Source organism: Mastigoproctus giganteus, chromosome 5 (genome assembly GCF_048544385.1).
Source record: "Mastigoproctus giganteus isolate SK-2022 chromosome 5, ASM4854438v1, whole genome shotgun sequence".
Taxonomy (NCBI): Eukaryota; Metazoa; Arthropoda; class Arachnida; order Uropygi; family Thelyphonidae; genus Mastigoproctus; species Mastigoproctus giganteus.
Window position 1 is genome coordinate 40,785,271 of NC_143579.1, and position 14,871 is coordinate 40,800,141.

At 36.9% G+C, this 14,871-nt stretch overlaps 1 protein-coding gene across 1 annotated transcript in view; it reads right to left on the reverse strand.

Annotated features, from left to right (window-relative positions):
* LOC150085323 (uncharacterized) overlaps positions 1-14,871 on the reverse strand; it is a 736,427-nt gene that overhangs the window by 108,969 nt on the left and 612,587 nt on the right. The window contains exon 6 of the mRNA XM_090374526.1: positions 14,627-14,811. Coding sequence (XP_090230652.1) covers positions 14,627-14,811 — 185 coding nt within the window. The remainder of the gene's footprint in view (positions 1-14,626; positions 14,812-14,871) is intronic.

The following is a 14,871-nucleotide window of genomic DNA, read 5'->3' on the forward strand; positions in this document are numbered from 1 at the left end:
GATTGAAAAAAGATATTCGCTTAACACAAACAGGTTAAACAGAAAAGATATACACCTAATTCTGTTTTTACACGATAGATACGTTCCTGAAAAATACGTGTAAAAAAAAATTCGTGTAAAAAAAAGACATTGTATTTATGGAAGGAAAGACTATTGGTTCCGGATCTAAAAAATCAGTAAAAATAATTTAAAAAAAAAAAAACACATAAAAATATTCGTTTTAAGCTTATCATTTTATTTCAACAAAATACACATGTAATAATATGTAATGAAAATGTATTAAAGTAAATTTGTATGCATATGAAATGAAAAAAATTCTTCATGAACAAAAAAAATCTGTTTTACACATAACAAGATTTTATTCATTTTCACTTTCTGATAATAAACGGCGCATACGTTTGCGTACGACTGGAATATCACTAGAAATGTTGTGGACATGGTCTTCTTCCTCTATTATGAAATTCTATCCGTGATCTCTTGAGAAAAATCAGCACGAGTCTCCTCTGGTGCTGTTTCACCGGTTTTTACGAACGAATTCAGTTATTAATCGTTGTGTTCGTGTTTTGGTTAGGCCGTTATATAATTCTCTGTAAGAGGCTGTCAACAACTTCAGTTCACGTTGAAACTTCCCAGCGCGTTCTTCATCAGGATCATGTTTGACAAAATGATTACCTAATTTTCTGGCCAGTTCCAGACCTTCTTTTATTAAATCTGCATTTAGAACAGGATCATTTTCTTCATTATCACTAAGTTCTGTGGGATAAGGAGTCCCAAGGACAACCTCTAATATTTCATCTTCGCTTAGGACTTTGTCGGTTAACAACTCATCAATATCTTCAAATGATAGATCATCGAATCCTTCTCCACCAATTTTGTGTGCCATTGTAACGATGTTGGGAAATTCGGTCGTAATAGGGATGATGGGATCTTTGCTTTTTACACATTGTGGCCAAACCGCTTTCCAACACGCATTTAAAGTTGCTGGTTTTAATTCAGTTAACGCTAATCCAACTTGATTGATACAATCCATAATTGAGAATTTCTTCCACACATTAATGACTGTTAGTGTTTCATCATTCAGTTTGTCCAAAACGTGTTGGAATGTTCGTTTTACGTAGTATGTTTTAATTGTCGCAATTATACCTTAGTCTAGCGGTTGTATCAAAGATGTAGTACAAAGGATACTAGGAAAGTTTTGCAATACAGCTTTATTTAATTTTTTCAAAGTAATTTCCTCTACATTCAATACACCTCTCCATCCTCCGAAACCAATCTTTAAACCAGTTCTGCCAAGTTTCACTAGGGAGTAAAGCACACTCGTTGTCCCAAGCCCGTAGAAGGTCCTCATCACTGGAAAACCGCATCCCTTTTAGCTTCATTTTCACATGCGGGAACAGTGCAAAGTCGCAGGGAGCAAGGTCTGAACTGTAGGGAGGGTGCTCGAGAAGTTTCAGTCCTGTCGTGGTCAAATATTCGGTGCAGGCTTTGGCGCGGTGAGCTGCAGCATTATCGTGATGGAGGTACCAGGTGTCCATTCTTGACTTTGGCCGCAGGTTCTTCATAGATCCAATGACTTTAGGCAGACATTGTTCAGTATACCACTTAGCTGTGACTGTCTTCTGTGTGTCCAAAACGACACGTCCCACAATTCCACTCGATTTGAAAAATACAGCTATCATTTGCTTCTTTACAGATCGGGATTTTCTGACAATTACGGGTGTGTCATCATCATCAAAGACCCAAACTTTGTTTTGAGCCTTGGTCGGCAGATCGTAATAGTACAGCCAAGTCTCGTCACCTGTCACGATGTTGTTCACATACCGAGATTGTCCCTTATCAAACTTTTTTAACATCTCCCGGCACCAAGTCACACGTCGTGTCATCTGCTCTTCAGTCAGTTGATGCGGCACCCAGAGAGAACAAAGTTTCTTCACGTGCAAATGATCTTGCAGAATTGAACGAGTTGCTGGTGCATTTAGGCCCAAAGTATCCTCTATCTGTTGGTAGGTCACTCGCCTGTTTTCGTCAAGCATTTTCCTCACAGCAGTAACGTTTTCCTCCGTAACTGACGTTCGTGGCCTTCCCGGCCTCTCAGAATCCTCCAGAGTGAAATTTCCCCTTTGGAATTCTCTATACCACCTGAATATCGTTGTACGATGTGGACAATCATCATCTAGTGCAAGAGTCATTTCTTCTAATCACTGGTCTATGGTTAAACCACGCACGAAATTATACCGCAAAACTGTCCTTATCTCATTTCGTGACCACGATGCCATCGCAAGCACTTTACACTCTCACTACTAATGAATAACTGAGCCCATCGACTTGCCGCGGCGGCTACTATGCACGTATGTAGATGTCTCAACATGCAGCAACAAGCAGCTTCCTGTGATTCATTGTTGCGTCATATTGCAAAACTTTCCTAGTACCCTTTGTATTAGGTGGCAGAAATAAAATTTGCATGTTTGGGTGTTCCAAGACAGGATGGCCGGGTGCATTGTCAAGAAATCAGAAGAACTTTAAATTCGAGACCTTTCAAATTCATATAACATCTGACTTCTGGGGCGAAACATTTGTTGAACCATTCTGTAAAGATAGCAGTTGTCACCCAGGCCTTCTTGTTTGACATCCAGAGAACAGGCAGTTTATTGATATCTACACCTTTCATTGAACGTGGGTTTAGGGCTCGATTTACAGCAGTGGTTTCAACATACGATCTCCTGAAGCGTTGGAGGAAAATAACAAGGTCACACGATCCTTAGCTACCTTAAAACCACCAGCAGTTTTCTGCGATTTGGCTACATACGTTCTGTTCGGCATTCGTTTCCAGAAGAAACCAGTTTCATCTACATTCCACACTTGATCAGGAGTGTATCCTCCGTCTTCAATAATTTTTGCGTTCCTGCGGGAATACTTTAGTGGCCGGTTCATCTGCAGATGCAGTTTCACCTTTAATTTTTATATTAGGAAGAGCATTCCTTTTAAGAAACCCTATCATCCAACCTGTACTCGCAGAAAATTTATACTTTCTGTTTTTTGTTTGAGATGAAGTGCTTGGCTTCTTTTCTTTAATCTGTCTGTAAATTCTTAGTGCTGTTTGCTTGATGGCATTTCCATCTACTGGTACTCTTTTTTGTGACTGATCTTCTATCCATATTACCAGAGCCTTTTCCATTTTTTCCTTGACAATATCTCTTGTATATGATGATGAATTAACACTTTTGTTCCAGAATATACCGACTTCCTAATTGCAGCTTCATTTTTCTTAATAGTTCTTACGGTAGCTTCATGTACACCAAAATGCTTTCCTACAGACGTAGCCTCTTGTCCAGTTGCAAGACGATCTAAAATTTGAAGTTCCAAAGAACTCGCTTTCCTTTTCATTTTGGCAATAGGCGAATTATTCGACATTATATAAGGGCTGCCGAAAAATATCTCAGTTATAGTTAATAAATAAAGTATGAAAAATTTGTAAACTTACAATTTATTGACTATAGGCAAAATTAATAAATTTATATGTGCACAAATTTCACTAAAGATTCTTTCACTTTGAAATAGAGCTTACTACTAAATGTCTTTCGAAGATACAATGCACGAATACCGTATATGTGCACCAAATTCAATAAAAACGTTGATGATTCATAGATACCTAGACGTACACATTGGTAAACAAAAGCACGCATTTCAAAACGCACACACTAGCTTAATCTATCACACTAATAAATAGCTGATAATCACACTAATCTATTGGTGCGTGTAATATAGAAATGATACTAATATGCCACAAATAAAAAAAAAATTCTTAGAATTTAGGCAAAAAAAAAAAAAAAAAAAATCATAGAAATCGTGTTAAATCAAAATGACTCGCGTAAAAAGAGACTGAAATATTTATTTTGAATTCGTGTTAAATCAAATTCGTGTAAAAAAAGTTCGTGCAAAAACAGAATTAGGTGTACCTATAAAATTGCCACAGAGATGCTCATTTCCATGGTGTGCGATTTAACTGAAATGGCAAAACAGAAATAAAATCCTTATTCAATGAAAGAAGTTCATCCTTCTTTTCATTGTTGACTTATTTTACAACTCACTTCATACCCTTTCCAACATGTCTACACCCATCATGAAATGTAGGGTCAAAATCTGTATATGATACTCAAAATACAGGCCATTTTTCACATAGAAATAATATTCCTGGTCTGTGCAGGTTCTGGGTACCTTCAAGTTTATCTATTATTATTATTATTATAACATTGTATTGTATAATATTGTATTATTATTATTATTTATTTTCATTTTTTAGTAACAATTCAATATTTTTACCAACACTCATAAGAGAGAAAAATAAAATGACATTTTTAGGCAACTTTTTCCCCCTTTTTCTCATGACACCATTTTTTTTTATATATAATTTCTCCAATTAATACCTAAGCAGAGACACAAGGTGATAACAATATGTGTCAAAAAGCAATCCAGTTATTTGTTTCCTTTTTTCATTTGCCATCCAGGGGTGTAACAGAGAGAAATTTTTACAAATACCTGCCAACTTTCAGAAAATGCAATCTGATAGATTTTTGATACAGGTCCGTCTTCCAAGCAGAACACACTGTAAAGTTTCTTTTAAATATTATTAATAATTACAATAATTAATGCATGTCATACAATGAAAGAGGACAATTACGCACTTTTTTTTTTGTTTGCAATAGATGAGGATGTTCATGATGATGAGGATGATGCAAAAGGTGGACCTCTCGAAATGAGAACAGAGTTGCAAAATTGTGAGAAATTGTGGCAAGAGATCATTGCCTGACCCTCAAAATGATGGTTGATGAGTTGGATACGATGTTATTGTTATTTGGTTTTTAGGAGCATTAGCAACTAAGGCTATATTGCTCCGGGATATGCGGTGGTCATTCCCTGACCTTTCCACATCCTCCGTATTTGGTGGTGACGGGCTCGAACCCCGGTCTAATCAAGAAGCGTGTGCTGCTGCTCCTTCCCACCTGGCTACGGAGGCGCCAGTTGGATACGAATAAGGAGATGAGTTGTCAATTGTGCACAAAGATTCAGGGAAAAGGAAAGTCTGTGCGAAATCTGTGCCACATAGCATTGCAAATGAGCATAAGAAACAAAAGAGTTTTATCATGAAGATTTCATCCAATATTACCATTAGTAGAGGCATATGATGCAAGGAATAATGACTGATGCTCTATAAGCATCAGTCAAAAAAATAATTAAATAAATAACACTTCCCATTTCACCGACCCATTCACTCCAAAAGGTTTGCGCAGTTCTTCCTTGAATTTATTTAAGCTATCAACTTCAACAATGACAGATGGAAATTTGTTCCAGGAATCAACTACCTACTGGCTAAAGGCAAATTTCAGCACATCTATCGAACATCTGTCTTTCCTCAATTTAAGATTATGCTCCCTCAGGTTCGTAATCTCAGAAAGAGGAAGAATCCCATTAGCATTGAGCCTGCTCAAACCATTCAAGGCCTTATACACCTCAATCAGATCACCTTGCAGATGCCTAGTCTCCAGATGCTGCAATTTGCAGAACTTTAGCCTTTCTTTGTAAGAGCACCCCTTTGTTCAACTCACCAACCTTGTTGCCATTCTATGTACTTGTTCTAGCAACCCTACATCCTTCCTAAAATGGGGTCTCCAGACCTGTACGCAGTACTCAAGGTGTGTCCTGATGATTGCCTTATTCAATGGGATAATCACACCCTTATTCCTTCTAGCAAAATTCTTGTATATCACTGACAACACCCCATGAACTCCTCTAGCAGCCTGTCTGTACTGCTCAGAAAAATTTCATATCTGACTGTCCAATTACCCAAAGGTCTTTTTTATTCTCCAATACCCTGAGTGTAGTACCACACAGTTGGTACATTTCTCTGAGGTTACTGCTAATCATATGGAGTACTTTGCATTTGTCAATGTTAAACTTCAGATGCCACTTCTCAGCCCATCTGCCTAACTTTACTAGATCCTGTTGCAGTAGCATACTATCTTTACTGTCATTAACAACCCTGACAACCTTTGTATCATCTGCAAATTTCAACATTAAGATTGATATACCTTCATCACTATCATTGATAAATATACAAAACAACAATGAACCCAACACCAAACCCTGGGGAATCCACTATTAACATTAGTCCACGAAGAGCAGTGTCGATTGATTAACACTCTGTCTTCTCCCACTCAACCATCCTTTAATACCATACTTCTCCAATTTGTACAGAAGTCGTCCATGTGCAACAGTATCAAAACATTTCCAGAAATCTAAGTATATGATATCAAAATTATTTTGCATCCAGTTCCTTTGTGAACATATCATAGTATCCAATCAAATTGCTAAGAGAACATTGCCCCTTAACAAACCCATGTAGTGTCCGAATTATTACTGCATTCTTGTCTAGATAATCCTGCAATGCTTCTTTAACCAGTGACTCCATTATTTTTCCCAGAACAGAAGTTAAACTAACAGGTCTGTAATTACTTGTGTCACCCTTTGATCCCCCTTTGTGAATTGGGGACACATTTGCACTCTCCAGTCTGTGGCGACTTCACCTGAGTCCAAGAATGCTCTCATAATTATGGCTAAGGATTTGCTTACATTCTACCTTTTTTTGCTGCCTCCTTTAATATAACTGCATAGATTCCATCCACCAGGTGTCTTTCTTATGTTTAACTTCAAAAATTTGTCCTCCACTTTGCTCTCAATTATTTCAAAATCATTTTTAGCTCCCTGTTAGGGTTTAATAAGTTACTGTCCTCCACTTCCCTATGGAATTCCTCATGTGTGAATGTAGATGCAAAATACTCATTCAGTTTGTCAGCTATCTGAGCAGAGTTATCAACAGTCAAACCATCGATATCAAGTGGACCAATCTGATCCATCCCCTTCTTCTAGAGTTTAAATAAGTAAAGAAGGCTTTGCTGTTTTTCTTTGCATCTTTTGCCAAAGATTTCTCATTATCTACCTTCACAATTACAAAATGAGGAGGCACACTTGATACAGCCCTAAAAATTAGTAAAATACTTAAAAGGTTGAAAAGGAAGCGTCCTGGTGAAAACACTACAGATTCAGAGAGAAAAAGAAAACCAATATCGATAGACAGGTGGATTGGGTCAAAAATTCTTACCTGGGAAAATTTGTAGCAGCCTCATACTAGCGTTTATGGCCAAAATCACATCAGCCTCTGGCCCACTGGGGTTTCCCTGGTAAGGCTTATGGCCAGTCTGCCTCTGTCGATAGAGAAGAAATTCTGAAACACTGAGCAAAATGAAGACCATGTGATATTGCACATGCAACAGGCCTAAATGAGGCAATGCTGAGATTTAGAAAGAATGCAGAGAAAATAAAAACAACTTTCATAGCAGGAAAAACTCAAAGTGTAATTAAAATCCATTAGATCATGACACAAAGAATTGGAAGAGATGGAACGTCTGTTTGGATAGAAGATCAAACAAAGAACAAGTCTGCTTACGATAGAAGCAAAAGCATTAGCAATATTTTATTACAATTATTTATTGTGTTTGGTAATGTTTTGGTTACAAATGTGTGTTCAATCTTGGGTGGTCGGCACCTAACCCTATTTTTCCCATAGGGCCTGTTATTTACATTGCACGATTTTGCATTGCACGAGGGTTTCTAGGAACACAACTATCGTGCTATATGAGGACTGACTGTATTCATGTGGCTGTTCTTAGTCTTAGTTACTCGAATGCCACCCATGTATTTACTTTTTCCAATGATAACTCCCAGCAGTTATAGAAATTCCGAGCACTTTGCTTCCCAGCTGCTGCTCATTTCAAATGTTGCAGTGCAAAAATCACTTTCACCTCTGCCTGTGGCTATTTTAATCTATTAGTCTGTGTATCCAGTTCAAGCTAGCAGTTTTCCGACCCACCTAACACTGCCTCGATAGCATCAGCAAATATCGTTGCACTCTTTCTATTTAAATTTATCCCATCCACGTAGAAGCAGTTTCTCCTGTTAACAAGCACAGACCAAGCTGAGAAAAATTCTACCTCATGAGCCTTGCACAATCTCTCCAGGGCCGAACTGATTCACAAGACTCTCATCATGTGCACTTCCCTATCGTGTCTGAACAGAATTGAAGACACTTTCAAATCTAACCCTAGCTCGTAACTTTTTTCCAACATTGATCTGTACTTGTTAAGTAATTCCTTGTCAAGATAATCCCAATTTCAACCGTACTATCACTGGGGATGAGTGTTGGGTGTCTGAATAGGACTCAGAGATGAAGCATAAGTGCATGCAATGAACTTCAAAATCATCATCAAGGACTAAAATATTTTGTTTACAGAAGTCCAGGATCAAGACTATGCTGATTATGTTTTTCAACAACAGGGTGTAATTCACAAGACTGAAATGGAAAGAGAGTCAATGCTATATTCTGCACAAATGTGTTTCAAAGACTATTGAGGCATATTTCTAGGTGAGGTCACAATTTTGAAAGAAACACAGCTTGTTCTTGTAAATGACAATGCCCCCAATCATTCTACAATTGTTATGAAGACATTTCTGATGAAACATGGCACCGAACAGATCGACTATCCATCCCACTCTTCGCATCTAGCACCAGTAGACTTCTTTCTCTTTCCCAAGATTAAAACTGCCCTCAAAGGAAAGAGATTTCAGGATGTTGAGGACATAAAGAAACACATAACCAGTGAATTGAACATCATCGCTTTGGATGACTTTGCTGATTCTTTCAGAAACGTTTAGGATGGTGTAATTAATGCATTCAATTAGGTAGTGGTGGTAATTACTTTGAATAAAAATAAAACCATTTTTGAGCTGCTTCACTTTGTTTTTTTTATTGCATCAGTCCGGGAACTTTAGAAATAGCCAATGGCAATTTCTGGGTGAATCGTGATTTCATCGTTTGCAGAACCTGTGGCATGTACTCAAAGGTCGACCTAGTGGATAATCACAGCTCACCTGGCGATTCTTTTCTTTGTCACCATTGTACGGCGTGTACCGATCTAAAGTTAAAATTTGGTACATTTCTAGAAGAATTTGAGTCACTGAAAAAATGGGTGCTTGCCCTTGAGAATAATGTAACTGGGAGCTCGTCAGGGACTCAAAACTCCAGTAACATATCAAGTGATGCACTCCTGATTCTGGCCCCAGAACAGAATAACGAAGTTCAAACTGCTCTGGTTCAAAATGACTTAGTTCTATTAGGAAACTCCATTGTCAGGGAAACGGGAAATATTTTATGTAATAAGGATAGGTAGACTAGAACCAGGGTATGTCTACTGGGAGAAACAATTAATGATGTCACCAACGGATTGTCAGGTTTTAAGGAGGGTAAAGAGAATATTACCATTCATGTGGGGACTAATGATATTAAGCACACAAGATCTGAAGATTTGTTAAACAAATATAGGAGCATGCTGAAGAAATTCTGCTAGTTAGGTCAGGAAGTCTGTTTCTGCAATTCTGCTCAGGCACATTAGGAGGGATTATATGCTGAAAGCCTTGTGGATTAACTCAAGACTTGGACTCTGCATAGCTTTTGAGGGGAAATTTTTTATCAGCTTGGCCCATATTTGTAGGTAGAATTAATCTGTTTTGTAGAGAAGGGATACATTTAAACAAAGGTGGTGCAAGGGATTTTGCCAGTACCACTGAGAATACCTTAAAGGTTCAGGGAAACTGTTAGTTTGGGGAGATAAGAGTAATATAGATACATGTATTATATATACATATATATATTACCTAATGATATTAGTCAATGTAATGCTTACATATACTTCAAGAGTTCTTGTTTGTTACCACAACAGATCATATTAGCAAGATGTTCTGAGGGCAGAAACGTTTCAAATGAGTGGGTAGCTAATTCCAGGGAAGCAAGCTTAAATAACTTCAAGGGATACATCAGGGTAGGTAACTATACAAGAGAACTAATTTTTAATTGTTTACACAGTAATGTAAGAAGTGTCATCAATAAAATAATCGAATATGAACTATTGGTTAGGACAAGTGGCACTGACATAACAGAGCTTAAGAAAACGTGGTGCCACCTGGAAATATGGGATGATGAGTTTCAGTAGAGTATGTACAATGAATTTTAGGAAGGATAGGGTAGATAGAAGGGATGGTGTGGTCATACTTCGTATCAAAAGCAGCCTGAACGCAATGAAAGCTTTCCCAGATTCAAACATTTTGCATACTAGTATAGAATCTGTATGGCGTGAAATAGTTGGCAGCAAAGGTAAAATGAGATTGGGAGTAATCTACAGGCCAGATGATTGTGAAGATTATGATGAAAGTCTATACATGCAAATGGAATTGGCCAGTAAGTGTGAATGTCTTATTATGGGTGATTTTAATTTGCCTCTAATTGATTGTAGCAAATGGGAAAGATACTCATTTACTGATTATGACTGATTTATAGATGGTAATTCTATTTATTACGATTTAGTTTACTGTTTATTTACATATATGTATATAGTTTACGCCTGTTGACTGACTGAGTCAAAACTCAAATTTAGATTTTGTTTGTTGTATTAACTTATTTATCCTATAGAGGGCAGTGGCCATTGCATAATTTATGATTTGCATTTTAGCTGTTTGCTTTTTGATTTGTCTTTGGATCATATAGGACAACTAATATTAGTATTATTAGTGACAAATGACACAAGAAAGCAAGCTTATACAGCATCAGGTAAAAAAAAAAATCTCATTCCCTCTAGTAGTTTGTCTAATTCTTCCTTGAATTTATTTAAAATTATTCACTTCCACAATAACATATGGAAGTTTGCTCCAGCAATCAACCACCAACTGGCTAAAGGCAAACTTCTATTCTGCAACCATACTTCCTCAATTTGAATTTATGCTTCCTTGTACATAGTTTGAGCAGGAGGAAGAATCCCACCAGCACTGAGCTTGCTCAATCCATTCAAAGTCTTAAACACCTCAAACAGATCACCTCGCAGGTGCCAAGTCTCTAGATGCTGAAATTTGCAGCACTGAAGTCTTTCTTGATAAGAGCACTCCTTTGTTCTCCTCACCAATTACACTGCCCTTCTCTGTACCCATTCCAGTGGCTCTACATCCTTCCTAAAATGAGGCCTCCAGAACTGTATCAGTAATCAAGGTGTGGCCTGAACATTGCCTTATACAATGGAATAATCACCCACTTATCACCACTAGCAAAATTCCTGTATTCACTGACAAAACCCCATGAGTTGTCCTGGCAGCATGTCTGCACTGCTCACAGAACTTCACATCTAACTGGATAATTACCTCCAGATCTTTTTCATTTTCCACTACCCTGAGTGTAGTACCATCCAGTTAGTATGCTACTCTGGGGTTACTGCTACTCACACTCATTACTTTGCATCTGTTAATATTAAACTTAAATTGCAATTTCTCAGCACATCTACCTAATTTTTCTAGATCCTGTTGCAGTAGCAAACCACTATGCTAACCTTTGTATCATCTGCAAACTTAGATATTAACCCTGATATGCCTTCATCAATATCATTAATAAATATAGAAAACACAATAAGATCAACACCAAACTGTGGGGACTCCACTAATAACATTACTCCACAAAGAATAGTATCCATTGATAACCACTCGTTGTTTTCTATCACTCAACCAACCCTATATCCATAGCAGTAACTTGCCCCTAATGCCCGCTGCTCCAATTTGCACAGCAGTCTTATGTGCAACAGTATCAAAGGCTTTCCTCAAATCCAAGTATATATGAAAATAATTTTTTGCATCCATTTCCTTTGTGACTGCATTACAGTATCCAATCAAATTGCTCAGAGATTTCCGCTTAAAAAGCCCAAGCTGTGTTTCAAATATAACTGCAGCCTTATCTATATGATCCTGCATTACCTCTTTAACCACTGGCTCTATTATCTTCTCTGGAAAAGAAGTCAAACTAATAAACTAACAGGCTGTAATTACTTGTGTCACCCTTTGATCTCCCTTTGTGAATTGGGGATACATTTGCACATCTCCAGTCAGTGGGCACCTTCCCTGAATCAAAGGATATTCTCTTCCACTTTACTCTCAGTTAATACAAAATTACTGAGCTCAACACCCTGTTGGAGGTTGATAAATTACTGGCATCCACTTCCCTAAAGAATTCCTCATGTGTGAATGTAGATGCAAAATACTTCTTCAGTTTTTCAAAAACCTGAGCAGGATCATCAACAGTTAAACCACTGATATTAGGTGGGCAAATGTGATTAATCCCTTTCCTTCCAGTGTTTACACATGTAAAGAAGTCTTTGCTGTTTTCCTTTGCATCCTTTGTCAGAGATTTCTAATAATCTGCCTAACTTCCTTTGTGACTTGATTATAGACTAGTTTATATCTACCATAGGCTTCTGTTTCGCCTGATAAATTATACGTATCCCATGCATTTTTCTCTGCCACAAATCTCCTTATTTCATCTGACATCCACTTAGGCCTAAGCCTTGAATGGTATTTCTTAGTTGGTATGAAAAGCCTTGTAGAACTTTTTGATCACACCTCATATCTACTGTGAAGCTCTCTGTTCTAAACAGTATAGCTAATGTCAAAAAATTAGGAGCCTGTGAGAGCTTGTCTGGGAGATATTGTGATAGCAATCCTGATTGTGAGCTCTTGATGTAGGATGCTTGTCAGTGATTATCCTGGGTCCATTCTGTAGTTTGGATCCATTGCTAGTGCTTGTGTCTCTGTTTAAATGAAAATCCTATTAACATCTCTTGCATTGGTATTGTTTGTCATTAGGATGGACTTTAAGCTGATCTTTTTCAGTCCGATGGGGATAGGTGTATTTTCTTCTTTCATATGTTTAATCTGCTGGTGTTCCAAATCCAGAAGAAAAAATTATTTGATTCTAGTGTCCTATAAGGTTGCTGGGTGGGTGATTGTACAAAAATTCAAATTTAATAAATCCCTTTATTACATGCACTGAGGTGAATCACTTCATAACTCATGCACCTGCATTAGAATTATGCCTTTTTATGCTTGTATAAAACTAATTTTCCCTCCCAAGAATATGTGTTGCATCCACACAATTCATATTGTGTGGATGCAACACAGGTCACTCCAGGACGATGGCTAACATGAAAATTCCTTTCATATTTAATTTAATAACTTACTCAATAATTCAATGCACAACAATAATGAATCCTGCATAAAACAGGAGTTGAACAAATTATTAGAAGTGATGGGCAAATGAAGTGGGTAAAAGTTTTTTTTTTTTTGGTAACCGCTCTTTTATGAGACTGTTTCTTTGCATCATTTTGCCAACACTAATGATAACTATTCACATGAATAGTTAGCATTAGTGGTGAAGTATGTGCTCCAAACTGTTTTGTAAAAATCTTCATACACTGCCATCGTGCATCATTCAGTCCTTGTGTAAGTACTCCTAGGCGATTTTTTTTTTACGGTTGCTAACAATGCACATTTGCTATTAAAAAAAGCAAAATTTGTTTGGAATTTCAGTACAATGAATAACAATCAAAGCTAGAATCATAATTGTATATCCTTCCAGTAGGCTTAAAAAAAAAAAAAAATAAATAAATAAATAACAACCAAAAGCAAAAGTTTTTTTAAAGTCCACACTACACTAAAAATTAAAATACAGCCAGAGGATTGTTTACCAGTACAATATGCTTCCAAGTATTAATTTAGCAAGGATCAAGGATTTTTATGTAAATTTCTGTTAGACATCAAACGTCCACAATTACTTCAAGTTAAATACTGTTGCAGACATTTTCCCTCCAGAAATACTAAATCAGAGTTTTGTTTATAACAATGGCTCTATCTAGACTTGGCTATAAAGATCATATGCAAAGCTTCACCAAAAAAGAGAAAATCTGAATTTTTTTTTTTTTGCTGTGATTTGGTCTTACAAATTTACAACAGAAAGTTGTGAATTTGTAAGACCAAATTACAGCTAGCTGATAGAAAGTCAGAATGCTAAACTAAGTCCACAATTTACCAAATTTATTCACAAAGCACTTCTCCTGAGTGCATTAAATATTTGAAGCTGTAACACTTCGCTGGATTTTATCATCACACAAATCACCTTGACAGCACAAATGTTGCACCAAACCGTTTTCACATTCATGATGTGTTGTTTCTGTACTCACCTCTCACTGGTCTTATAATTGTGACTGACAAAAAAGGGAGCCTTTACTAATTTACCATAATTTCACAAGAAAAAGACAGAGAAAAACTGTTATTAAAAAAATATGGAGAAACTATGGTACAATGGTGAAACAGAGGAGGAGTCAAATCAAGTCAGAAAGACTGATTCTCCATAAACCCAGAGAGATAGCAACTATGAAGGTTGTCATTAACTGTCCATAGCATAGGGCTTTTATTCAAAGTGGCTTCATATAAACAATAATCAACAGGCAGTGGCCTTAAACTAATATGTCACTAGTATGTTATTTTAATTTTGGCACTATAGTATATTTCTGTTTGGCACATTTTCTTACTTTCTCTAAAATAACTGAATTCTTAACTATTACTATCTTACTAAGAATAAAATCAAAATTAAAATTCTGTGAGTGAGAAAGAAAGAATGAATCAAATACTAGTGAGCACTATTACTCACTTTAGATCTGTGAGTTCGAAGACTACTCTCTGAAGCAAAACCTTTACCGCATATATTGCATTGAAACGGCCGATTCTTTGCTCGTTCTATCTGACTGTCATGATTTCGTAAGTGCTGTTGTAAATTGGATAACTGAATGAAAGCACGTCCACATTCAGCCAAATGACACTTATATGGGCGTTCTCCTAAATGGGAGGAAAAATATGTATATATAACAAGCACTATAACTACACATTTTCTAAATA